Source organism: Quercus suber, unplaced genomic scaffold (assembly GCF_002906115.3).
Source record: "Quercus suber isolate HL8 unplaced genomic scaffold, Cork oak 2.0 scaffold_1, whole genome shotgun sequence".
NCBI lineage: Eukaryota > Viridiplantae > Streptophyta > Magnoliopsida > Fagales > Fagaceae > Quercus > Quercus suber.
The window spans coordinates 1,375,954-1,403,771 of record NW_027069468.1 but is presented as its reverse complement, the minus strand read 5'-3'; the positions used below and the strand labels follow the sequence as shown (position 1 = coordinate 1,403,771).

General features: G+C 38.5%; 2 protein-coding genes across 3 annotated transcripts; both read right to left on the bottom strand.

Moving 5' to 3' along the window:
* Nucleotides 1–4,692: 4,692 nt before the first annotated feature.
* LOC112028378 (uncharacterized) lies at nt 4,693–6,789 on the bottom strand. 2 transcript variants are annotated; one of them, XM_065775865.1, is made up of 4 exons: nt 6,344–6,789; nt 6,161–6,234; nt 5,860–5,948; nt 4,693–5,358 (listed from the first exon to the last, which is right to left on the bottom strand). In XM_065775865.1, the coding sequence occupies exons 1-4, from the start codon at nt 6,581–6,583 to the stop codon at nt 4,910–4,912; spliced, it is 852 nt and encodes a 283-aa protein (XP_065631937.1). In that variant the 5' UTR covers nt 6,584–6,789; the 3' UTR covers nt 4,693–4,909. The 2 variants fall into 2 exon arrangements, with proteins under 2 accessions (XP_065631937.1, XP_023916834.2); XM_024061066.2 differs by having other exon boundaries at nt 4,693–5,364; nt 6,344–6,787.
* Nucleotides 6,790–11,306: 4,517 nt separating this feature from the next.
* LOC112028379 (uncharacterized) lies at nt 11,307–14,008 on the bottom strand. Its single transcript, XM_065776915.1, has 5 exons — nt 13,652–14,008; nt 13,350–13,521; nt 13,087–13,232; nt 12,362–12,969; nt 11,307–12,285 (listed from the first exon to the last, which is right to left on the bottom strand). Exons 1-5 carry the CDS (start codon nt 14,006–14,008, stop codon nt 11,307–11,309), a joined length of 2,262 nt encoding a protein of 753 aa, XP_065632987.1.
* Nucleotides 14,009–27,818: the final 13,810 nt, after the last annotated feature.

The following is a 27,818-nucleotide window of genomic DNA, read 5'->3' as shown; positions in this document are numbered from 1 at the left end:
AAGCAAGTTAGCTTTGTGGCTCATGTTGGTGATAAGTAAGATTAAGTAATCTTTTGTACTTAACACTTGTATCACTCTTTTTGTAAGGAAGAACTAGAAAATCTTAAGAGAAAGGTATAAATAATCATTTCACCACTATTGCCCACCAATCATGAAATGACATTTGCATGAGTTATGATTAAGTACACCGTAGGATTTTGTAACCAAGAAGCTTCATGATCTTCATCGTGTTGATGAACTGAAGAACTTTGCAGCCAACATCTTTCTCATGTTGATGAGTAAGCCGTGTATTGGGATCCGTGCATCGAATTGGTTAGTCTCGTACTGTGAGCCGTGCATTAAATAGAGAGATTGTCACTACAGAACAAGTTCAATTAGGTATTGGGATAAGGGTTCAACTGTAAGTTGGTATAAAGTACTGAGATTCCTTTACTTGTAATCACTTATTATGATAATAGTGAATTCTTGGGAGTGGTGACTTTAAAATTACTCAGTGGGATTTTTGCTGTGTAGGTTTTCCCCATTTGTAAACAAATTACCGTGTCAATTTATTTTCCGATGCATTTTTACTTAGTTGGTGATTTATTTGTGCTACCACGCTTATTGCATGCAAATTGAATTAATTAATTAACTTAGCTAATTAATTGGTTAACTCATCACAAGAGGTTAATACATTCTTAGCCTATCAATGTACTTGAGATTATTAAAGAAGATTGTCTCTCCGACCAAAAAATTGAAGCTCGATCTATTATGAGGTCAATTTTATTTGTTGAATTTTTCTTTGCTCGTCACTTAATGAAAAACATTTTAGGGATCACAAATGAGTTGTCAATAGCATTGCAAAAAAAAAGATATAGTAAATGCTATGGATCTTGTTAAAGTATCTAAGCAACGATTGCAAGTGATGAGAGATAATGAATGGGAATCTTTATTGGTTGAAGTGTCTTCATTTTATACTGCACATGATATTCCTATCTTAAACATGGATAAAATATTTGTAGTTAGGGGGAGGCCATGACGCAACACCCAACAAAATACAAATTTATTTCATCATTATCGCTTTAAGCTATTCTACATAGTCATAGATTTGCAATTTCAAGAGCTTAACAACTGTTTTTCAAAGGCGAATACCAATTTGCTACTTTGTATGGCTTTATTGAATCCAAGTAATTCATTTGTGACTTTTAATAAGAAAAAGTTGATACGTCTAGCAAAGTTCTATCCATCTGATTTTTCTAAAAATTCATAGAAGAAAATTGTAAACTTTATGTATTTGCGTGTTTTTTTTATTGTTGTTGTTGTCGTCAATATATGAATTTCTCTTTTTATTAGATTGTGTAATTTATGCTTCTTAAGGAACACCTTGAAAAAAATTCCTAGGGTCGCCATTGGCTTTTGAGGTGTTGCATAGGATGCAAAATAAATGAAAAAAAAGGAAAAAAAAAGGGGCAAATGGCAATTAAACTGGATATCAGTAAGGCATATGACCGAGCAGAGTGGTATTTTCTTCGAAAAATCATGCTCAATTTGGGATTTGATGATAGATGGATTCACTTAGCCATGGAAACAATTCATACGGCAACATACTCAATCCTCATTAATGGGAAACTGACTTCCCATGGCATTAAACAAGGTGACTCCCTCTTCCCATACCTCTTCCTATTGTGTGCAGAAGACCTTTCTTCCTTTATCAAAAAGGCAATGGAGAGACAAAATTTTCATGGCATCCCATCATGTACAAATGAAGTGTGTATCTCTCATCTATTATTTGTAGATGACAGTTTTATCTTCTGCCAAACCACGATGAATGAAGGGAAGCAACTGTTAGAAATCCTTGAAATATATGAGGCGACTTCGGGGCAAGCAATTAATAGACAAAAAACAACCATCTTTTTTAGCTGGAACACAGGGCCATCAGTTAAAGAGGACATACAAGCACTTTTTGGAGCTAGAGCCATGGAGAATTGTGAAATTTATCTCGACTTGCCTATGGTTGGGGGAAAATCAAAGGTTAATACGTTTAAAGGCCTACAGGAGAAAATAACAAAGAGAGTGATGGGTTGGAAGGAAAAATTTATCTCAAAAGTAGGAAGGGAGATACTTATTAAAACGGTTACCCAAGCAATACCTACCTACACCTTGGCAATATTCAAGATCCCAAAAGCCTTTAATGTGACACGATAAACTCCACATTCACCAAATATTGGTGGGGCTAGACAAAAGATGAGAAGAAAATGCATTGGATCAATTGGAAGAAGTTATGCAATCCAAAAGGAAAAGGGGGGATGGGCTTTAGAAATGTTCAAGCCTTCAACCTAGCATTGTTGGCTAAGCAAGCTAGGAGATTTATTCACAATACCCACTCACTGTTTTGCAGGGTGTATAAATCAAGGTATTTTCCTGACTGTTCTTTTATGGATGCTGAATTGGATAGCAACCCTTCCTATATTTGGAGGAGCTTGTTGGCAGCTAGGGATTTTATCATTGAAGGCTCCAAGTGGAAAGTAGGTGATGGCAGGTTTATTGGAGTTGTCACACACAAATGGCTCTCCCACAAACCGATCTTCTTGGGGAACAGCAACCTGGCTTAATGGTGAAGGATTTAATTGATAGTAACACGATGCAGTAGGATAGAGAGAAAATATTTGATCTCTTTGCACACAGGACACGCATGAAAATTTTGTCCATTCCATTGCAGCAAAACACAGCAGCACGGGATGTCTTAATATGGAAGGAGAACAAGTCCCAATCCTTCTCGGTTAAATCTGCCTATCAGGTAGTGATGAGGATGAAGGAGCCGACTCTGATCGAACATTCCACAGCAACCACTGAGAAGCCACTATGGAGGAAGCTTTGGAAGATAAATGTGCCCCCAAAAGTCAGAATGTTCCTCTGGCGTGTGTGTTCCAACATTCTGCCAACCAGAGAAAACCTTCATAGACGAAGATTACAGGTGGACCCGCGGTGCGAAATATGCTGCCAACAACCCGAGACAGTAGGGCACCTGCTGTGGGAGTGTCCATTAGCAAGAAATGTGTGGGCACAATGTAGGGGTGGAATCCAAAAATGCCAAAATGATTTGTGTGATTTTTTCCACCTCTTTTGGCTGTTGGGGAAAAACTATCACGATCGGACTTGGAGAAGTGAGCAGTGACGTCCTGGGCAATCTGGATTGCCATAAATAAGTTTTACTTTGAAAAGACACAATCTCATCCCACCAACATATTGAAGGGAGCTATCGGATACTTGCAGGAATACCAACAGCTATCGGTTGCACAGCAGAAATCCCGAGGCTCTCGGATTGGCTGGGCTTCATACACAAGCATCGGATGTCTTGTAGTTGTCCTTCGTAATAGTTGTTTTGCTTCCCCTGTTTTATGTACGTTGAAACAGTACAATACTTTGGACATTGTATACTGTTTGATATTATTAATTAATAAAATTACTATCTTTTATCTCAAAAAACAAAAGAAAGTATTATTTAAATCTATATATTTTTTATACAACAAAAAAAAAAAAAAATTGACTAATTAAATTAACTTGAACTCATAATCAGTCGTGGTTATTGAACTAAGACAGCTAACACATTAACATTACTGAAATCAATGATTGATCCATCACTTATAAATTTAATGGTTGATCCATCACTTCCTTCCAATAGCAGAGCTAGGATTTGAGTTGGGGGAAGGCAAAATTTATATACAATACATGCACTTCATATATTATGCAAATATATAATATTTGAGACCAATTTGAAAAATTAAAAGCTATTCATTTAAATACGAAGTGATATTTAATGTAATTAAAAAAATCTACAAAAAAGAAAAGGGTTTATTCATAATATTGTATTTATCTATTGAGATATTGCTCACATGAGTGATCTATTTTTTTAATTTTTTTTAGAGCCAAAACTCAAGTTATGAATGAAACTACTAGTAGTTAGATATATATTGACTGCAATATATGTGAATTTCTATTATTTTGATTAATATGGACTCATAAAAGGTTCAAATTATAATATGATATGAACAAACTACAAAATTCAGTGTAAGGCATGCTAGTGGACTTTAGGTTCCTCAATGGTTTATTTACAAATTGTGCTCTGTTTCAAGACCAAAGAAACATAATGGCATTTAATAAATTCAAAAACAAAAAGTAAACAAGAGTATTTAATAATAAATAAGAGTATTTTTTGGGCGGGCCAAGGGGGCAACTACCCCCCTGGCTCCACCCCTGCTCCCTTCCAATAAATTAAGAGGGAGGTGCATGACAGCATGAGAACATTCCATTACTAGATTAATAAATGTAGTTTTGCCAAGTATTTCATAATTGCTAAATTGATAAGTTATAAATGGTAAATCAAAAAGTGATATATGTGGTAAACCTAAATAAGAACTAATAAAAACATGTCAAATAAACCGTTGTAAGAAACATCGTGTGTAACATTATTTTTACCACCCATACTCTCCCTGTGTGCTAGTTTTATGAAATACCTCTTACAAGCATATAGATCCTAAGCAAAAGGCGTGCTATGTAAGACGGGCACATAAGTTTTGCTTACTACATAAGACGGGCACATAAGATAACTTGCAAGAGGCAAGTCCTATAAGATAGGCACATGAGATCTTTTTTTCTCCACTCATCCGGCTCTTAATAAAATATAATAAAAATAAACAATATACAAATTGGAAAGAAACAAGAAAGACCCTTTTCATTTGCGTCAACGTTTGAACAGCATTAAACAAAAGTTCATATTTCATGTTGGAAAATGTTAGTCATGATAACTAAATGCACTATTCGTGTTCATAAAAATTGATCAAACACCTACCAATTCAACTATTGCCATTAATTTGTCACTAGCTAAGGCCATGTAGACTCAAGAGTAGCCACAGGCGGGAAGCAGTAAGAGCTAGTAAAAACTAGTTATTGACCGAGCCTTCACCAAACCAACCTTACCAACCTCAAATCCCACACCATAATCATCATCATCATCATCATCATTACAGTTAAACTCATCCTCACCGCACAAACTAGTATCCAGTACCTTCTCGGCTTTACTACTTATCTGTGCAGCTTGTCTTTGCTTACAAACATGCCTCATGTTTCTCACTCTTTCTTGATTCAAGTGATACTCACATTGAGCATAACCCTCAAGAGCCGATTGCCAACATTTCCATTTCTTCCCATTTGACCTGCCGCACCTCTCCTCATCATTTGCAATTGCACCAGTACTAGTACTCTTCTTACCCATTTCTTCCTTCTCTTGCTTCCTTGTAGCTTCATTTTTTAACATTAATCTAATGAAGCTTGCTCTTCTTTTCTTCAACGGGAATGCTTTCTCTTCCTCACTCCAGCTTCCTGTCACTGTCATTGTTCATCAAATCCATATCAGAGACTGAAATAACAGTGTCAATAACCATCGATGCTACATACACAATAATTTTTTTTTTTTTTTTTTTAAATATCATAACATCGGAGGTGAAAAAAGTTATGTAATTTTTTCTATAATAAACTCGCCAACATACATACACATATATACAAAAAACATTCATATTAATGTTATTAGCTATTTTTGATGAAATGAAAAACTTTATCAATAAATAAGATTTATACATAGGGGGACCTGCAATTGCATTGCATCCAGCCCCCTAAGAACTTTAACAAGACTAGGATCTAGGGCAGCAACCCAAATCAAAAGATCCAAACAAAAGAGAACTTTGTAAGAAATGATGAGGCAATATTGGCTTCTCTAGGCAATAGGCACACAACAGAAGTATGGGCAATTTGTATATATGGTTATGAACTTAATTATGGGAACATTTGTATGTACGAATATAGAACTGATATATGTATACGTACCAAAATAAGATAAGGACGAAGAAATGGAACTTGTAGGTGATGTCTCTGTCTGTGTCTCTGCAGCACTTTTCTGCTTGTACCATCTGACACTGCAGACGCGCACACACACACAGAAGCTAGGCGCATTAATTACTACAGCTGGAAACTCTAAAGAATATTGGTGCTACGTACAATAGAGGGCAACGGAAAATTTATAATAAAAACAAACGAGTGGCAAAAAGTTAGCATGAACAATATGAAGTATGAACTGCACAATGCACATCCTATTGAAACACAAAGAATTTTCCTTTGAGATTATTACCTTTGCTTAGTTGCACTAAACTTGTTGTCCTTGGAAGTGCTTTCTTCTTCTTCTCTGGCATGGGTAGGTGGTTCCTACAAGGCAAGCCCAAAACAACACTGTTTAAACATTGATAAAAACCTTAATAAGCTGCATACAAAGAACATAGTGGAGAGAAGAACAAACATTAGACCTCTTATGTACCTCGTTGGAATAACTATCTGAGCTACACTCGTTTTTTGCCTTTGAATAGTTGTTATGGTTTGGGCAATCCCAGCCGCTGATATTGCTGACTTTGACTGGCTGAAGATGCTCCAGTAGCCGTAGATCATGGCCAGTGATAGATGGCTGTAATGGAGGTTGACTCACCTGAGGAGTTGAAGATAAAACATCTGGCGGTGAAACTAGAGGAGGAGGAGGGAGCCACCGCTTTCTGATCCTCATTGATGAACGGCAGTGAGATTGCAAAGATAACTGAGAATTTTGAGATTTTGGGGAAGAAGAAGAAGACTAAAAGAGCAGCAATACTATAGGAGTAATAAAGCCTCAAAGGTTTAAATCCCAATAATCACAAAAAGAGAGGCTTTTAGTTTTGGACATTTGGGTTTTGATCCATATATTGTTTGCGTGCGTTGTTGTGGCACAGAGCAGTGTCTGAGAAAAGACAAAGACATTGTTGTGTGTGTAAGAGAATTTCATTCTTGGACTTGTCCGTCCACGCTCCGTGGCCATGTGGGGCCGTGCCGACGTACGTACGCGCAAACGACATGACTACCCCAATCGCTACGCAGATTATGCTACTTTTTGAGACTATTTATTTGTCAAAGTTTGAACAAATTTAACTTGCTTATTTTTATATGTATACTAGTTGAACAATCTCTTTTCTTTTCTTTTCTTTCTTTTTTTTTTTTTTTTTTTTTTCTTTGAGAAACACTAGTTGAACAATCCATTTGCCATATTTGCTTTGAAAAAAACGCAGTAGATTCTAAGTAAATAACAATCTTCCAACATTAATAGCAACCGTATTTGACTATAGAGAATAAGAAGGATTTGACCATAGATAACAATACTCTTGGGGGTTCTTATTTTCCCATAGCTAAAGCAGCATAATTTATGTGCTCCTTGTCTTCTTCTTCTTCTTCTTTTTTCTCTTTTTTTTTTTCTTTTTTTTTTTTTGGTGAAAAGGAAAGTTTTATAAACTAAGAAACTTGTTAGGTTCTAAGTATTTAAGAACTAATGTATTAGAACTCTAATTAGTATTGTTGGCAAACCATGATCAAAACAAGTTTTTAATCTTGTGTTAGAGTTGCTCAAAGTATGTGTTTTATGTAAAGTTAGAATCGAGCTGCAGCAGAATTCATTGTGCAATTTGGTTTGGCTCGATCGATCGAGAATTAGACTCGACCGATCGAAAGTCAGGCAAAATGTTTTTTCTGCAAAATTTCCAACTCAGCCCTAAGCCCATATGTCGTGTAAGGTTTTATGTTTTGCCCTGGGTATAAAAGGAAAACCCTAGCCACGTTTTAGAGGTTGCTCTATTTGCTGTATGTGTGAATCTCTTGTGAGATCTGAGAGGTGGTTGCCTTATACATGCTTAGGATTATCAAGAAGGAGATTTCATTGAGAGCTTGATGATCATTCAGTTGCTGCACTAAAGAGCTTAAAGATACACAAGCGGAAGTGCTTGTACTTGCTAGAGAATCCAAGAAAGAAGGAGTTCGTGGTCTCGGAGCTTGCACGTGGTTAGGATTATCAAGAAGGAGATTTCATTGAGAGCTTGATTATCATTCAGTTGCTACACTAAAGAGCTTAAAGATACACAAGCGGAAGTGCTTGTACTTGCTAGAGAATCCAAGAAAGAAGGAGTTCGTGGTCTCGGAGCTTGCACGTGGTCGTGTTAGTAAGTTTTCTACATGAGGTAGTAATAGGATGTTAGTGGTCTAAGTCGCTATTGTAAAAATTCGATTCTTTCATAGTGGATTCAGTTTTACCTTGAAGATAGTTAGGTTAAATCCTCCCTAGGTTTTTTTACTAGTTTGGTTTTCCTTGGTGATCATATCTTTGTGTTCTTTGTATTTCGCACTTTACATTGATATGATATATGATTGTTGAAAACTAAAAAATGTGTTGAAAACACAAGAGCTGTTTAAACCCCCCCCCCCCAAAATTAAAAGATTATGGCTCGATTGATTTTACACTAACTTAAAACTAAGTGCTGAACAAGAGAAAATGAAGCGTAATCAACTGATACTACTCTAGTGCATAAACAAGAATAACAAACAATAAAAGTAAAGCACAAGAGTAAGCGAAGAGAGAATGCAAACACAAGATAACACACCGATGTGTTATCGAAGAGGAAACCGAAGAACTCGGCGAAAAACCTCTCCGCCGCCCTCCAAGTGGTAATCAATCCACTAGACGATCAGTTGGGATACATGAGTTAGCAAGAGACCCTTCAAGCCTAATCTACCTGATGTACGTAAGCCCTCTAAGCTCCTACTCCAACAAGGCTTCTCGGAACCGTGTCTTGTCTAACTTTTCAGATCCCGCAATACGCCCGATTGCATCCACCAAGCCTTACCGGCTTCTTTTGGCAAATCCCTAAAGCTCCCCAAGCTCCAAAACACTTTCTACACTCTGAATAAGTGTGGGTTGTGTTTGGGTACAAATATACTCTCAAAGTATGACAATGAGAGAGGGATAGAGAAGAGGCTACAATAATTTCTTACTAAGGATGAGTAGCTTTCTCTCAAAAAGATGGGTGTGTGTGTTGTAGAAAACCTATCTAGGGTTTTTTTTCTCTGAATAGCCTCCTTTACATTTGTTAGTAATGAGGGTATATATAGTATGGGTGAAGGAAAAAAAAGTCACTCTTAAAAATCCTCCAGATAGAATGTTTCGCGACTACCTCGCGGGAAGGCCTTACCCGTGAGACACTCATGAAAACGATAGCCTGGCACGACTCTTCAACTTCCAATCATGTGCTTTTCACATGGCTCCTTTGCGGGTTAGCTTCTCGCGAGCTTCTTGCAAAATCCACTAGTCTTTAATTAAGCTTGAGTCTTCACCAACTTAATACTAAACCCAATGCAATAAAATCCCACAAATTACAAGGAACAAAATTAAAGCAATTACAACACATTTTGTCATGGAATAAAATCAACATAAAACATAGTTGTAAATCACAACTTTACAATTGTGCTAACCTAGATCTGGAATTTGGACTAAGTAATAACTTGGCTTGTTAACTAGGTTAATTTGATTGTGTTTTTAAGAGATCTAAAAACAAACAAAACTGAAATAGGAGCAATAGTCCGCTCATTCAAAACCCCATCATTTTCTGAACTTAACAACAGAGCAATGTCTATTGGGGGGAATCAAAAACAAGAAAATCACAAGGAAGCAGCGCACCCCTCCTAGCTAGTGCATCCACACATTTGTTAGCCTCTCTATAACAGTGTCGAATTTGAACCCTTGGAATTCTGGCCTGCAATCAGCAACAAGATTGTTATTTCCATTTAGGTTGTGGTTTGTATTCCTTATCAGATCAATAACAAGCATAGCATCCAATTCAATTATCATCGCGGGTAGATTCAGCTCTAAACATAATTGAATTCCATCTCTTAATGCCCACAATTCAACAGCAACACTAGTCGTGTTTCCAAGAGCTCTCGCATACCCCTTAATCCACTTGCCCTCTACATTCTTGATGATGCCTCCTCCACCCGTGAGCCTTGGGTTGCCCATTGAAGACCCATCCGAATTTAGTTTGAACCACTGAGCTGGGCGCGATGTCCATCTAACTTGAATAATAGTTTTCACCCTAACATTCTTCCCATTCACACCCAAGAAAGCAAATTCTACTGCTTTAGTCATCACTTCGTAGTTGTTCAACTTTGGGGGGTTATTACCTTTAAAGACAACCTTATTTTTGTGTAACCAAATACTCCAAACACCAAAAGGAAAAATAATATTCCAAAAAATTCCCATATGAGAGCAAGCATTAGATTTGCAATTGGTACACAGCCAGTCCACCAAGGTTGAGCCATATAAAGTATTTATTACAGAAGAAGGAATAAGGAACTCCCAAACTTGACGGGCCAATGGACAATCTCTTAGCATGTGGATGATTGATTCAGCTTCATTATTGCAAAGGGAGTAGAGGTGGGAGTTGTTCATTCCTTTGGATGCAAGAGTTTTTCTGACAGGAATACTTAGGTGGCAGCATTGCCAAAGGAAGCACTTGATTTTTGGAAGTGTAGGAATCTTCCAAACCCAACTACTAGTGTCAAAATTAAAGGTATGGCTACCATCTTCGATAAATGCAAGCTTATAGGCATCTTTCAAAACAAATTCTCCACTTGGGGACAAAAACCAAGAGATACGATCTGTGCTAGTAGTCATAAGCGGCATAGGATTTGCTTTAATATCCTACAATAGAATCGGAGGAAAAGCAAAGGAGATGCACCCCAAGTCCTATCGCCCTTGTTTAAAGACATCTTTAAGCTGGAGATTTTCTTCCTCTCTATTAAAAGGGCCAACAATAAGCTCTCGCAGTGTCCCTTTATTGAGCCACTTGTCATACCAAAATGATAAATTGCTCTCTTGACCTGCAATCCACTTGGTGCCTTTCTTAAAAAGAGATTCCCCTTCCTTAATACCTTTCCACACAGTGGAGCAACCTTTAATTCTTCCCATATAGATCTGGTTCCCCACACTTCTCCTACGATTGATGTATTTATGACTCAACACCCGAGCCCACAGGGATTCTTTTTCACAGTGCATATGCCAATTCAGTTTTGCAAGCAAGGTAGTATTCTTTTCCTTGGCTGCCTGCAAACCAAGACCCCCGTCTTTCTTAGACTTCATCACCTTCTTCCGGCTCATCATATGGATTTTTTTTTTTAGTAGACCCCCATAAGAAATCCCGATTAAGCTTGTCCACACACTTGATAATTTTTGGGGGAAGGATTGAACACTGCATGGTATAACTAGGGATGGCCACAGTAACAACTTGTGTGAGCACAAGCCTTCATACAAAGGAAAGCAAATGGGATTTCCAACTAGCGAGCTAACTTTGGACCCATTCAATGACAAATCCAAAATCATGAGGATCTGAGGTATGCTTGATGGGAAATGCTAAATACTTCCCTAGAGTTGGTGTAGATCAGTACCCAAGTGTGTTGCATAATTCCTCACGAGCTTCTCTAGAGATATTCGGGGAACAGAAAACACGGGATTTTTCATCACTCACCTTCTGCCCAGAAAGCACACAGAATGTCCCAATGGCATCTTTGATGGCAATACAGTTTTTCTGATCAGCCTTAGCGAAAAGGACCAAATCATCAGTAAAGAATGGATGTAAGAATGCTATACCCCCCGATGCAACTCTAACAGGGTCCCAAAGCTTGGCTTCACACTTTTGAGTAATTAAAGCTCCTAGAACTTCCATACACAAAATAAAAAGGTATGGGGATAAGGGATCCCCTTGGTGAATTCCCTTAGAAGGATGAAAATAATCAAGACCTCCATCGTTAACTAGCACAGAAATGGAGGAAATGGACACACAACTCATAATTAGAGAGGTCAGATGATTAGGAAAGTTGAACAACTTCAACATATCTCGAATAAAGCTCCATTCAAGGTGATCATATTCCTTTTCTAAATTAATTTTTATAGCCATCAACCCTATCCTTCCTTTCCTCCTTGACATGGAATGCACTATCTCCTGGACTATTATTGCATTGTCCACCCTTTTTCTACCAGGCACAAATGCAATTTGAAGGGAAAAGACCAGTGAAGGCAGCAGGTGTCTTATACTGCCAACAATAATTTTTGTGACAAACTTGTAGACTGTATTGCAAAGACTAATAGGCCGGTAATTATTTAAAGACTCAAGACTTTTGCACTTAGGGATCAGCGTAATAAGATTTTTATTTAAATACTCCGGCATAACCCTAGTGGAGAATATAGATTTTACCACTGTTTTGACTAAATTCCCAACAATGAGCCAGAAACGTTGGAAGAATCCCACATAAAGCCCTTCCGGACCAGGTGTCTTATAAGGCTTAAGGGCCTTAAGAGCATCAAATATCTCATCATCTGTCACTGGAACTTCTAATCTACCTTTATCCTCATTACCCAATCTGCATTTCCAGCAAGGAGGTATCCAATCCTCAAAAGGCACACTAACTTGTGACGAGGAGAATAGGTCAATAAAACCCTGTCTTATGAACAGTAATTATAGAGTCTCCATTCAGCCAATTTCCCAATCGATCCTTAATGCAGGTAATCTTATTTCTTCTTCTATGGACAAGGGCCGACATGAGGAAAAAAGCCGTTTTTCTATCTCCTTCAATAATCCAGGTGATACGCGACTTCATACTCCAAAATTCTTCTTCAAGGTGAAGGACCTCCGAATATTCAACCCTTAAACCCCTCTCCAGGTCAATTAGAGAGCTACTAGGCCTATCCACAAGCACAAACTGAACACCCCTAAGCCTAGCACCAAGTCTTCGTTTCCTGTGGAAGATGTTACCAAATTGATTCTTATTCCACTCCTTCGCCTTAGCCGCAAAATTAGTCACTGCAGCAGCCAAGCTATTAGAAGCACTCCAAGTCACCCTTTCCACACTAGGAAATGAAGGATCAAACAACCAAATTGGCTTAAATCTAAATGGTCGAGAAAATTGCACTCCAGCTTCATGTTTCAACTTAAGAATAATGGTACTATGGTCTGAGTGAGCCCTCTCCAGGTGAGTCACACACGCTTCCGAATAGATGTTGTTCCACTTAGTATTCACAAACACTCTATTAATTCTCTCCTGAACCTACTGAGAGAGAGGGCGAAGGTTAGACCAGGTGAATCTTGGTCCAAAGAAGCCAAGATCAATCATTCTACAATTATTTAAGCACTCCTGAAACTTCATAGCTCTGCTCAGATTCACTCGTCTACCCTTAAATTTATCCTCACCATCTAGCACTTCATTAAAATCACCAGCCATAACCGAAGGCATGGAGTGAAGACTAGCAACTGTGATAAGATTTTCCCACAACAGCTTCCTTTCAGCAAATCTGGGGCTAGCATAGATAGCTAAGAGAAGCCAGGAAGTACCCAGTGACAAATCCTTGACAATGGCATGAATTTCTTGTTCGGTGGATGATAACTCAGACACTTTAGCCTAGCCTGAATCCCAGAGAACCTACAAACCTCCAGTCAGACCGATATTATTAGCATGGATGGCTCCATCAAACGGTAATCGATCAGTGATGTCCTTAGCCCTAGTGCCACTAACCTTGGTTTCAGTTATAATCATAATAGCAGGAGACAAATTTTGAACTAAATCATGAACAGAATTATTAAAGGGGGGGTTAAGAGCACCCTGACAATTCCAACTAACAATGTTCATTTATAATAAAATAAATAGGTAGTAAATAAAATCAAGAAAGGTGTGAATCACTTCCCTCATCACAACACATTTCATTGTCATTGTGGTCATTCCTACTATCAACCTGCATTTGGTCTTCATTGTCATTAGTAGGATGAGTAGCATTTTCTACATTGTTCTGCCTGGCTTCCAGTTTGGCTCTCAAAGCTAGATCAATTCTTTTCAACGAAGCCCTCGAGATGTTCATAGCAGTGTCTGATTGTACACCTGCCACTTCCCCACTTCGGGCTTGATCCTGATTTGTAATGTCTCGCAACGAACCTTTTGTTGGGGAAGATGTCAACTCTACCTCATCAAGATGAGTGGCGGTATCTCCGATTTCTACTCCACTGGATTTGTTAGGATACTTAGAGCCCCCAGTAGTGAAAGCTTGAAATTCTAGCGATGCTTGATTGAAGGGTCTCCATTCCATCATCGACATCTTGGTGGACTTACTGCTAGACCGAACAAAGCTTTGGAGTCCGGTCTCTTTTTCAGAGAAGCTCATTAGACCGCCTCTAGCCCCAGCAAGAATCTGAGCTTTTTGCTTATTTTTCTACCCTCGATTATGACCGTTGCTTGGCACATGGTGTTGTGTCAGTCTAGATTGATCCTCAACATTGAGTAGGGTAGTGCGATCTACAAAAGGACCCTTAGTAGCTAGATGGGTCACATGATTTTGATTGCCATCACTTTTCTCAACCTCTGAATGAACAAATTTTGGACGGGTTGGGCTCATTGTCTGATCAGGGCCAGATTTCGATGGGCCTTGATGTCCATAAAAGGAAGAAGGAACCATTCTATTCCTCCTCTATTGTTCCTTTTCTTCTCCCTTTTATCTGTGTTTGAGAGGCTTCCATCATCAAGTTGTGTTCATGGTTGAAGAAGAGAAAGCACCCACCGCCGTTGATGTTGAAATCGCGAGAAAATTGCTCCTACCGTTGCAAGACCCGTGGTATTACTCTTCTCCCTTGTTTCCCATTGTTCCGATTAACATCGGTGCATCTGATGCTCCTTCTCAATGGAATATAAAGCGTGAAGCCCCCAATCCCGAAACTGCATAGGTACCTACAACATCTGGGGTTATGGATTTGCGCCTCCAGCAGAAGGAGCTTTTGCCTTCACCAGTGCAATTTTGTTGTCCTAGCGGATTGATCAATGGTTGGTCTGATTGGCTCAATAAGGAAATTGAGAATGATGGATTTTGTCAAGCTCTTTGCAATGCCAACATTTTTGAAGCGGTATTGATGTCTCGAGGGTGGCATGTATTTAGGGACATTATTGCACTGTAGTACTTGATTCGCCGCTAGAGCTCGAAAACCCACACTTTCTTTTTCTCTTGGGGGGAAACCACTGTCACCCTTGAAGATGTAGAGAGATTATTCTTACTGCTAAGCATGGGGAGGTTGAATCCAATGGATTTGGAGTTGGATAGCAAAGAGGCTAAAATCAAAGAAAGACTTTATAAGGCATTTGAGGGTCATGTGGCATCACCCACAGGTCAAAGGGCCAGGTTTTCTTCATGGATTCTCGCATTTAAGAAGCTTGGTAGTCGTGCGATTGGGAAGGCTACATTCTTAGCAATGTGGTTGAGTAAATGCATCTTTAGCTGCAACCCTGCTCAGGTCATCAAACCCTTCACTTTTCTTCTTGCCATAAAGCTTTCCTAAGGTATGTCCTTACCGTTAGGTGCTTTATTTTTAGGCTGCCTTTACTCAGAATTAGACCAACTTCATTATAATGAACTAGCTGGTTCTTTGTACCACATTGTTGATTCTGGGGTAAACATAGTGATGTTGCAAGCTTTTGCTTGGGAGTGTTCAAGAAGTTACCTTAACGTAGGAAAAAGTGTAAGTGACATCCGTGACACTAAAAGGGTGATTTCGATTGGAATTCTTGATGGTGAAGACAGATTTTTCGGGTTTGAGCATGGCTTTCCTTTATTGATGAAGTGGATGGCTTTAAAGGTATGGGGTTTGCTGGTAATTGATTCGTTAGATACTGCCTCTTATTTTATTTGGAGGCCTTATGCTTATCATGCCGGCGGATTCTTTTCTCCTTCCCCATTTTTGTGTACTAGGCTTGATTCTCAAATGTTTACTTAGGGGATGGTAGCAAGGTTTTGAATTTTCTGCTCATTACTTCCCCATTGTCGATCCCTTGCCTCAATAGTTCAGGTTTTATCCTCATGAAATACAATCCTCATAGAGTGTCACACCAATTCGGGCTCGACCAATATGTGCCTATAATTAATGATATAGAGTATGATATTTGAGAGGCAATGAGGCCTTTACTTCATGGTTCGGCCATGGAATATTGGTGTGAGAGGGAGGTAGATGTGTTGATCCCATGAAGGTGAAGGGAAGGTCATGTTACCCGAAATATGTGTACCTACTAGCAGAAAGTAATGAACAACTTTGTTGACTTTTTTACTAACTGAAAGCACGAAAGGGTGACGATTGGCCCTCTATGGAATGATATTCCTCCTAATTGATGCTTGGTTTCAAATACCCGGGCTATTTGTTCATGGGCAGCCAAGCAGAAAATAAGTTTTGCCGAATGGCATGCTAACCTTGATGGATGGGTCGTCTATGGTGAAGACATTCCAGAAGAATGGAGCAAGTAGAATAAGATAGTGGAAGCCCCTGAACCCGAAATAGAGGAGCGTAAGTCACCACGTAAAAGGGTTCGAAATGAAACTCCTCTGGCTGGAAGTGTTTCTAGAAGGAAAAGGTCTAAGATAGAGCATGTTGTTGGCAGTAGTAAGAAAGATAAATCCAAGTCTCCAGTGATTGTGCTGTATGATTCTCCGGTTAGGGATACAAGTCTTGCCTTCACAACTCCAGCGGTAGAGGCTTTTGGGCCTCCATTAGTGTCGACTATCGAGATTGTTCCTTTCTTGGGCCCTGATTTTAAGGCAAGGACATATTGGAGAAAAACCACTGCTCATAGGGTGAAAGTTGTTAAACCTGATGTTGAGAGCTTCTCTGGAAAGGTAAATTCTTAACCTTCAAACTCCTCTTCTTCTCTTCCCTTTTTATTATTATTATTATTATTATTATTATTATTATTATTATTATTATTATTATTATAATAATAATAATAATACTGAGATTTTTTTTGCTGTCAGTTGCCCCATCAGTCTAATGACAGTGAGAGAACCTAATCTGAAGATCGTGGAGGTGACTTTATGGACATCACCACAGGTTCCGGTAACCTTCTGCTACTCGCCTCCTTATCATCCTATGTTTCTGCTGCTGCTGATGGCATTTCTATCACAGGTAATGTTGCTGATTCCTCAATGGCACACATGGAAACTGTGGAAGTTGGTGAGATTAGGGTTGTTGTCAACCCTTTGCCAGCACCTAGTGGTGATGTTGATGCTAGTGTAGTTGAAAGAGATACCGGTGTACCTCCGTTGGTTCTTGAGGAAGTTGCTAAAGGTGGTGCAACTAGAGGGGGTGTCACTGATCCCTTGCTGCCACTTGAAGGAATTACTTGTGGTGATGCAACTAGAGAAAGCATTATAAGTGAACCTACCATGCCCACATCTGACCTTGATCCTCCTAAGAGCAAAAAAACTACAGGTACGACTTCTGCTACCCATGCTTCAATAATATTTAAAGATTTACATTTGGCTTGCCTTATAAAGAAAAACTTCCCTTTTGTTTCTTTGACAAATAGATTAACTCCGCCAATCTTGTTTGACAGTTGTTGAAGGAAAGCCATCAAGTGTTGCGTTTCAGGGGGTTAATGTTCAAGATTTAATGGAGATGTTCAATCAAGAAAGGGAGAATGAAAATCTGCCAAGGACTTCTATACACTTTCGGGAACCATAGTGAAATTTTAGCAGTTTGATGTTCCCGTTGAGGGTCTGCCATTGTTGGAGAAAATATTGTCCAAGCATCTAGATTTTATGTCTGGGTGCACATATGGTAATGCAGTGAGGAAGGAGATGTTCCAATCCTTTGTTGCGGTTTTGCTTGATATAGAATGCACACCCCTCAAGAGTTTCAACTTGCATAAAGTACTTGAGCGGAAGGATGTACTTAGTGAGTTACAATCCATGAAGTTTGATGTCGGGTTCATTCTTGATTGGCTCAAAACTACTGCTACCTCATGCATCATTCATGATGGTGAGATGAAGTTGGCTGAGCTTGCGATGAAGATTGCAGATACAGATAAAGAAATTGTAGCGAAGTCAACAGAACTATCCATTTTGACAAGTCAAAAGAATTCCATCATGCTGTCCTTACTCACCAGCGGTGGCTCCTCCTCCATGGAAACCCTTGGCAGCTTATTGGATTAGGCTACTCATATTTTAGTATATTTTTTTAGTGGGCAACTCTATTGGGATGTAATATGTATCTAATGTGTTACTACATGTTTTGAGACTCTCTAGTTATAAAGACTTCTTTCCTCTTTTTTTTTTTTTTTTTTGTAATAGGAGGAAAAAGCTCTTCCAACGGTAGGTGCTATTACTATTCATGTATGCGAAATTATTCAACTATAGAAAAACTTATTTAGTTGTGATGATTTGTTCAGTTATAAGTGTTGTTGTCATTTGTGCAAAAGGTCATTCAATTGTAGGTACCAATATCACATGTGAAAGAAGGACTAGTTAATTATAGACATTGTTTTGTAAAAGGTTCGTGCCTGAAAGAAATTTTCTGCATAAAAGGGGTTGTCCATTGTCACTTTTTTATGTGTTCACATGTTTTTCCTAACTGTTCACGTGAAGATATTGTACTATTCATAGCAGAGGACACCTCCAGCCGTAGCTGCTGTGCCCCTTTTTTTTTTCTACAAGAATGATTTTTTTGAGCCAAAAGGGAAGGAAAAAAAATGTTTTGTGATAAAATAGTGTTTATTCATCTACATATATGTATACACAAGTATACTAACATACGTGTACACATTATTACCCTTTTCTTTTAGCCATTCACGTGTAAATATTGTACTTTTCATGGCAAAGGACACCTCCAGTCGTAGCTACTGTGTTCCTTTTTCTTTTTCTTTTTTTGCAAAAACCACTTTTGAGCCAAAGGCAAAGAAAAAAATGTTTTGTGATTTTGAAAGAAAACAAATAGTGCCCATTCTTCTGTGCATGTATATAAACATACATATGTGCATTGTTATTTTTTTCTTTTTGACTGTTCATGTGTAAATATTGTACTATTCATAGCAAAGGACACCTCCAGCCATAGCTACTGTGTTCTTTTTTTTCTTTTTCTTTTTTTTTTGAGAAAAAAAAAACATTTGTTTCTTTTTTTTTTTTTCTTTTCAAGAGAACAACTATGTTTTTTTAATTAAAAAAAAAAACTCAATACTTTTCAAAAACATGCATGATTATGGCAAAGGGGATGCTTACTTCTTTATTTAGTAGTAGTTGTGATCTTACAAAGGAGTGGCAAAAGACCACACAGTACAAGCATGGTAGATTAAGTATAGTACAACTTAAGCCATTTGCCATTAATAGGTTCCGCGAGGACTTCACCATCCACTGTAGCTAGACAATAGTAACCACTATCGTCGGCTTCCCTTACAAGGTATGGACCCTTCCAACTTGGGAAAGATTTAGAGGGGGCAAAGAGGTTCCTTCTCACATGATCTGCTGCCTTCAAAACCATTTGCCCATTAACAAAATTTCTAGCCTTCATGATCTTGTTATAGGCATTGGCCATTTGCTGTTGGTACCGCTGGATACGGCTAAGGGCCAAATTCCTTGCTTCCTCTAAGGTTTCAAAGTCGGGAACCTTACATTCTGCATAGGTGGCTACACTCAATTCAATTTCTTGACCATGAATCACCCTAGGGGTAGGAACTAATAGCTCCACTGGTGATATAGCCTCAATGCCATATACAAGAGAAAATGGAGAAAAACTAGTAGTAGTCTTTGTTGAACTTCGGTAGGCCCATAAGGTTTCCAACAAATGTTCACTCCATCCTCCCTCATATTTGTGGACCATCTTGCTGAGAATTCTCAACAATACTTGATTGGTTGCCTCTATTTGGCCATTACCTTGGGGATAGTAAGGAGTAAACCTTCTATGCTTGATGTGGTGATGGTCAAGTAGTTTATGAACATCTTTGTTGACAAAGGGAGTACCATTATCGCTGATGATCTTATGGGAAATGCCAAATCTACAAATTATGTGCTCACAGATGAAATTTGCAACCGCTAGACAGTTAGCTTTCTTCAACAGAATTGTCTCAACCCATTTTGTGAAGTACTCCATAGCTACTAATATCCAAATATAGCCATGGGATGGTGGATTGATTGGCCCTATCAAGTCTAGCCCCCAAGTGTGAAATGGCCATGGCGTTGTCATGTTTTGGAGACTAGTGGGGTAAGTATGGATGAAGTTCCCATGGACTTGACAAGCGTCACAAGTCTTCACATGCTTGGCCGTGTCTTGCTTCATGGTTGGCCTAAAATATCCAAGGTTAAGCAATTGCTGGAGAAGTCGCTTCTTGCCTTGATGGTCCCCACATTCACCCATTTGAACTTCTTGAATGACAAATTGTGCTTCGAAGGTCCCCAAGCATCTTAAGGGCTCCCCATTGAACCCTTTTCCAAAAAGGACACCTCCTTCCACAAAGTAGCGAGTCGCCATCCTTTTTAAACGATATGCCTCATCCCGATTGTCGGGCAAAATGCCTTCTATGAGATATTCAAGAAATGGGATTCGCCAATCGTTGGAGGTGAACATAGAATATGATTCTTCATGGCTGGGGATGTGCTGACATTTTTCACACTGACTTTGGATGTTAGCAGCCTGTTTGTCCATGTCTAGCCAGTAATACCCTGACCATTGGAGACACCTATAGAGACTTACTATACCATTGGAGCTACAGGATTTCTCATGGACTTCTCTTAGTCGCTTGCTAGACTCACTCAGACTTAAGCACCTTGCCAAGACTCCTCCCGAAAATTTTCTATATAACTCCCCAGCCACCAAAGTGTAATCCTTGAAACATTTCAATTGCTCTTTGCTAGATGGAGATAATAACGCTTCTTTGATGGGTGACCGCCAATTTGCTTGGTTTAGTGGTGGACCAAAAATCTCCTTTTTCAATACCTTATGACTGGAATAGGTTTCTTTATGATTGTAACTTTATTGGTTGTACCTTCAAAACTAATCCTAGCCCCCAAGGTGGCTACAACATCAATAAAATGGTTGTCGAACCTTTGAGAGTGTTAGATATCAAAGTCTTCAAATGAATCTTCCAACATTTGGGCCATTGTTCTATATGGTGCCAATGATGGTTCTTTGAGTGCAAACTCTCCCTTAGCTTGATAAACAACTAGGTTCGAATCTCCAATCACCCTAAGGCATTTGATTCCCATTTCACATGCTACTACCAAACCTGTGAGGTATGCTTCATACTCAGCCATGTTGTTGGTACAAGAAAATTCAAGTTTGAAAGACATGGCTACTGCTTCCCCTGTTTCTTTGATTAGAACTACTCCAGCTCCTCCTTCAACAACAGTAGAGGACCCATCAAATCTAAGAATCCACCTAGCTCCAGCTACTTCAATGATTGAAACCTCTGGTAAATCTCCAGGGACTTCATCAGTAATATCCAACTTTCTTCTCCTGGGAACCACGCTAGTAAGTCAGCTATAGCTTGCCCTTTTATAGCTATAGGGGCGATATGGATGATTTCAAATTCACACAATTGCAAGAGCCATTGTGCTAGCCTTTCAGAAAGAATGGGATGCCGCAAGAGTGAGCGTATAGGATGGGATTTCGTCATGGGAAAATTGTATGAGCAAAAAAAACAATGTCACAGTCGTTGTGCAACATATATGAGAGAGACACAAGCCTTTTCAGCTCTTGAATATCGAGTCTCAGCATCCTTCAACATCCAACTGACATAGTAAATTTACTGATCAAGCCCCTTTTGACCTTCTTGGGCTATTAATGCTCCTACTACCTCACTGTTGATGGCCAAATAAAGCTTAAGGGTTTTTCTTGATGTGGGTGCACATATGGTTGGCAGCTTGGCCATGAGTTGTTGCAATTGAGAGAAAGCTTGACGGCATCTCTGATTCCAACGGTAAGGCTTTCCCTTCTTCAGCAAGGGGGTGAACGCAGCGATAAGAGCGGCTAGACCGAGAATGAACCTCTAGATGTATGAAAGCTTACTAAGGAAGCTTTTAAGCTCCTTGACTGTAGTAAGGGGCTTCATGGTAGCTATAGTTTGTGCCTTACTAGGATCAACATCTATCCCTCATTGGTGAACAAGGAAACCCAAAAACTTTCCAGTGAAAACACCAAAAGCACATTTAAGGGGGCTTCATCTTTCAAAGACTCTCCTTAAGACATAAAAATGGTTCTCTCTTGCTTTTAACTTCACCACAATGTCATCCACATAGTCTTTAATTTCTCTGTGCATTTTATCATGAAAGATTGCGGTCATGGCCCTTTGTTAAGTGGCATCGGCGTTCTTGAGGCCAAAGGGCATAACGGTATAGTATAAATTCCCAATGGGGGTTCGGAAGGCAGTCTTGGCTGCATCCTTAGGTGACATCTTAATTTGGTTGTAGCCGCTAAAGCCATCCATAAATGAGAACATAGCATGTCTGGCAGCCAAGTCAATTAGCATGTCCATGTTTAGAAGTGGAAATTCATCTTTTAGGCATGCTTTATTGAGATTTCAAAAATCAACACAGCATCTTATTTGCCCATTCTTTTTCTTGATAGGCACTATGTTTGACAGCCACTTCGGGTGCTCAGTGGGCCTAATGAAACTAGCTGTAAGGAGTTTCTGCACTTCCTTGATGATTTGAGCTTCAATATCTGGATGGAAGGTTCGCATACGCTGTATTACCGGCTTCACACCTGGTTCAACATTAAGAGCATATGCCACTAAATTAGGGTCCAAGCCAGGAATTTCATTGTATTCCTAAGCGAAGACATTAGCGTATTCCTTTAAAAGTGCAATGAGTTGGGTTTTCTCTAGTTGTGATAGATTTGCATTAATTGAGGTTGTTTGTGGAACATTAGGGTCGTTACTAAGATCGACAACTTCTAGCTCCATATCAGCTGGTAAGGACAGATTGGGTGTCGATAATAACTCTTCACACGATTCAGCAATGCTATCAAAAGAATGCTCCGTTGGAGTTGCTGCTGTTAAGAGAATGCTCCGCTGGAGCTACTGTTTCTTGAGTGCAACAGCAAGTGGGTGTTGTATTGGCTTCATTTAGTCCGAGACCTTTCTGTTTGAGACAACTAGGCCCCGCATACTATCATAATCGATAACCAAGACGCCCATCCGGTAGTTGGACTTGCACATACCTTAGTTGTGACCCACTGCTAGATGCTTCCTTATGCTCTCTCTTCTTTTTCTTTTGATTAAGGATCCCCCTCAGATCCACCTCAGGTTCTTCCTCAATAACCTCTCAATCAGGCGAAGGGGTCCCAATAGGCTTTGACGTGGCATCTTCCCCACACGGAGTGAATTCATCATAAAAATTTGCTTCAAAATAATGGGCTTTAGGCAAGTCAAATGGAGTATGGTTGGCTGGGATGCATATGGGCTAGCCGTTTGTTAGGACATATGTGATTCACTTGTTCAGAACATATGTCACTATTTTATATAATTGGCTAATCTTTTAACAAAACGCACTTTACTTATATTTAAGTAGATCTATGATGTATTTAATACTTCAAGGAACAAGAGTTCAAGTTTAGTATTGAAGCCATGCAAATCTGTCCAAGAAACAAGTGAAGAAGTGATGATTTTTTTAGCTCGACAGCTGCTCGACACCTCTCGATAGCTAGGCTATCTATCGAGCTCTTCAGTTAATTGTTATCTCAATCTCTACACCTCTTGATAGCTGGTGGATCGATTGAGCAATTTTCTATCCCCTCGATAGCTCCTCGATAGCTCTTGATAGCTCACAACAGATAAGCTCGACACCTCCTCTATCGATCAAGAATTACTAAGCTTTACGAAATTCAAATTTCCAGATCTGATTTTTAGCCCATGCTTATGTATTTGTGTAGGGTTTCTTTTCTCACAACCCTAGACCTATATAAAACTTATTTTAGAGGCCGTCACATAAGAGAATACAAGGACAATGAATGCAAAAGGTGATCAATGCCTTATTCTCTCTAAAAGAAGCTATTGTGTTTTTGTGCCTTAGGGTTTTGTAACCAAGTGCTTCTTGATCTTCATTGTTGATGAAGTGAAGAACTTTACAGCCAACAATCTTCTTCAAGTTAGTGTGTTAGTCACGTACTCGGAGCCATGCATCTTTGTTTAGTCACGTACTAGGATCCATGCATCAAAAAGGGTAGCGTTCATATATTGAAGAGTTCAGAGGTTCTGAAGCAGTAGAAGGTTTCTGCTGTAAGTTTATCTACGGGGATTGTAAAGTCTAGGGTAAAATGTTTTGTACTAGATCTGAAACTTCTCTTTACTATAGTGGATTGCTTTTTGAGAAGGGTTCCCCCCCAGGTTGTTTACTTTGAAACTAGTTTGTTTCATTGGTTTTCCTGGGTCATCATATCTTGTCTTATTTATTTTTCCGCTGCACATGATTTTGAAATGATATTAAAGTTTGTTTGTTTTAAAAAGTTTTATTCATAATAAATCTAATTAACTACTTGGATTTAAAAATTGTTAATTCTATCAACTGGAGTCTAAATTTCCCAACAAGTGGTATCAGAGTGGGTACACTCTGATTGGATTATTTTCCTAAGTGTGATCCTCGACCCCCGTTGTCATGGATCGTGGACAATCTCTTTTGATTCCTCCTTTATTTGATGGAAATAATTATACGTACAGGAAAGTTCGTATGAAAGTCTTTTTGTAGGCTCCAGGTGAACAGGTATGGCAAGCTGTTGAAGTTGGCTAGATTAAGCCTAAAGAAGCACTAGTGGATTGAGATGAAGAAACAATCAAAACGGCAAATTTCAACAGTAGGACCTTGAATGCTTTGTTTTGTGGAGTGACCAATGACAAATTCAAGAAAATATCATCCACAGAAGTTGCCAAGGAAGCATGGACCATTCTTGAGACCACCTATGAAGGTACCAAGGCAGTAAAGACTGTGAAGCTTCAAAGACTCACTAGTAGTTTTGAAGAAATAAGGATGGAGGAGGATGAGACATTTGATGAGTTCTATGCTAAACTCAAGGATATTGTGAATTCTGCTTTCAACCTTGGAGAATTTATAGCCGAATCCAAAATTGTTAGGAAAATCCTTAAATCCTTACCTGAAAGATTCCATGCCAAGATCACTGCCATTGAAGAAGCAAAGGACATTGATCAAATTCCTTTGACTGAGCTTGTAGGGAACCTTCAAACCTATGAGATGGGATTAGGTTTAATGGAAAAAGGTGAAAAGAGTAGAAACTTGGCTCTTAAGGGTATAGAGGAAGAGATTAAGGACTCTAAAGATGAAGATGAAAGTGAAGATGGGGATGAGGATCTAACCTTCATAATTGATGAGATTATCAAGCTTCTTCAATTTAGGAAAAATGATAAAGGCAAACCTCCTAAGAAATCTAAATCCTCTAGGAAGGGTAAGAATGAGAAACCCCTCATCCAATACTATGAGTGCAAAGGTTTTGGTCATATGAGAATAGAGTGCCCAAACTATCTCATAAAGGAAAAAACCAAGAAGTCAAAAGATAAAGGTTGGTTGCTACTTGGAGTGATACTGAGAATGACTCTTCTGATGAGTATATGGATGAATGTGGTCATTTTATGGTCTTTGCTGCCTCAACCGATAAGGTGATTGTGGAAAGTGCTAGTAACAATAAGGATTCTTCTGATGATGAAGTACCCAAGAAGATGACCCTTCAGGAAGCTTTTGATAAGCTATGCACTGAATTTATAAAATCTTAAAAGACTTCTCATCTTTGTAGAAAAAAGCTTAATGAGGTAAAAACTAAAAAAGCTGATCTGTTAGTCAAGCTAGATGAGACAACAAAGTTAGTTGAGACTCTTATTGTGGAGAACAACTTATTAGAAGAGAATGTCAAGAATCTTGAGGTTGAGCTTAGTCAAGCTAGAACTCAAATAGAGAGGATGTCTAGTGCAAAGCTTGATAAGGTATTGAGTGCTCAAAAGTCTAGTTCTAATAAGACTAGCTTAGGATATGTTGTTTCCTCCGACTCTTCCTCTTCCACGGCTTCTGGATCAAAGACTGTCTTTATGCTCCAATCTAAGAAAGGTGATAAAGGTATGAAATCTAAAATTGATTTAGCTAATTCTAAATCCTTTGTTAGACCTCATGTTTGTCACCATTGTGGTATTTCTGGACACATTTGTTCTAATTGCTTTAAGTTGTATCCTCAAAAGCAAGTGTCCAAACGGTCACATGTTTCCTCTCAAGAACCTACATCTTTGTTTGGAAAGTTATTAAAAAGTCTTGAGCTTTTTAACTCAATTTCCGGAGAATTTTAATTCTTCTATATCCTTTAGTAGATATACTAGGATACGTGACTTTTCATCTTCAAGGCCAATGACTCGTGCTGTATGGGTGAGAAAGGAATCTAAGACTTAATTGTCTTTTCTATTTGTCTTCTGATTTAATTCTTTCTATGTAAAGTATGACTCTTTTTTTTTTATTTCTTATCTGCTTTCGGAATCATGCTTTCATGCATCTGCACCTTTTTATCATGCCTTCATACATATGCATCTTTCTTTCCCCTTTCATGTTGTTTGTTTGTTTTTGTTTGGTTGTTTAGTTTTTATTTTGTTTTGTTTTCAAAATAAAAAAAAAATGGAAAAATCAGAAAAATACAAAAACAATGTGTTACATTGGTACTTGTGTACCTTGGATGGCCATTGCAACAAAGTTTTCTAAACTTTGTATCTTTTTTAGCTTAGATAAGCATCTCTATACACAACTAAACTAGTGAGCTTTGTGGCTCTTTTTTGTGATGAGTAAGATCAAGTTATCTCTTGTACTTAACACTCGTATCACTCTTTTTGATGGGAAGGATTAGAAAATCCTAAAAGAAAGGCATAAATAACCATCTCACCATTGTTGTCCGCCAATTATGAAATGATATCTGTATGTTGTACTTAACACTCGTATCACTCTTTTTGATGGGAAGGATTAGAAAATCTTAAAAGAAAGACATAAATAACCATCTCACCATTATTGCCCGCCAATTATGAAATGAAGTTTGTATGTTTCGGCATAGTAAAAGTGCAATGTCAATGACATTTATGTGCTTTGGCGTAGCAAAATTGGAATGTCAAAAGTTTAACATAATTGGGTATTTCTTTTCTATCTCTTATATATGCCCATGCATGATTTGCTCAAAAGAAAAATATGCAAAGAAAAATAAAAAGCAAAACGAATAAAAATGCTTTCAAATATGATTGCAAGCGTGTATTCTAGGAGATGTAGGAGTTATAGGATGTACCTTGAAGGTGATAGTCCCTATCAAACAGTTATGATTGTGTGTGAGTTAAAGTGATTTTATCATATCTCAAATCGTCATAACTAGTTGACACTTGTGCAATCTTGCGATGTTTTTCACACACAACACGCAATATTCTTTGCTACTCTTGATACATGTGTAGGTACAATGTGATTTGGCCATCACAAGGTTTACATGTGTTCATGTATGCTCACTAAACTATTTTGACTTGTTTTTAAAATATAAATTTGGTTAGACTTGTTTAGTGTGTGTGTGTGTATGTGTTTTGAGATCTATGTGCTTAACATTTTTCTTATTGAGAGATTTGTTTTTCACATGTTTTACATCTTTCTATTATCTTGTCATCCATAGCATCTTATTTCATTACATTCATGCATTTATGTGGATTTCTTGTGCCCCCTTGACCATCCTTTATCATCTTTTTCTTGGGTGAAGCTTTCTAGCTTCTTGTACCCTTTGTTGATCATGACAAAAAGGAGGAGAAATTGTGGAGTATATGTGGTTTCTTTTTAAGATTCTACATGTTAGGGGGAGAAATACATGTCCTTATAAGGGAGAGTTGTGTTTCATCTTGTTAGAGGGAGTGTTTACCTCCTTGTTGTTGCAGGAGCTTTTTTTAGCTTCTTCTTCTTGTACACCGGTCTTATGACCATGTTTACATACATTGTGCTTATCTTTGATATATATATATATGTGTGTATGTGTGTGTGTGTGTGTGTGTGTGTGTGTGTGATGATGTATATCTTCTTCACCTACCTCTACATGTGTTGTTTCTTTTCTATCTCCATACACATGTTTGTTATTAATTTTATGCAATCTATTATTTCTGTTTCACAC

What these genes read in the sequence shown, in the direction of transcription:
- LOC112028379 (XM_065776915.1), bottom strand. Translation starts at nt 14,008, where the DNA reads ATGTCGATGATGGAATGGAGACCCTTCAATCAAGCATCGCTAGAATTT. An exon ending in TAATATCGGTCTGACTGGAG is followed by an intron (nt 13,233 to 13,349) that starts GTTTGTAGGTTC and finishes GGCTTCTCTTAG; the next exon opens with CTATCTATGCTAGCCCCAGA. An exon ending in ATTACTGTTCATAAGACAGG is followed by an intron (nt 12,286 to 12,361) that starts GTTTTATTGACC and finishes CTGGAAATGCAG; the next exon opens with ATTGGGTAATGAGGATAAAG.
- LOC112028378 (XM_024061066.2), bottom strand. Translation starts at nt 6,583, where the DNA reads ATGAGGATCAGAAAGCGGTGGCTCCCTCCTCCTCCTCTAGTTTCACCG. An exon ending in TTTAGTGCAACTAAGCAAAG is followed by an intron (nt 5,949 to 6,160) that starts GTAATAATCTCA and finishes GCGCGTCTGCAG; the next exon opens with TGTCAGATGGTACAAGCAGA. An exon ending in TTCGTCCTTATCTTATTTTG is followed by an intron (nt 5,365 to 5,859) that starts GTACGTATACAT and finishes GAACAATGACAG; the next exon opens with TGACAGGAAGCTGGAGTGAG.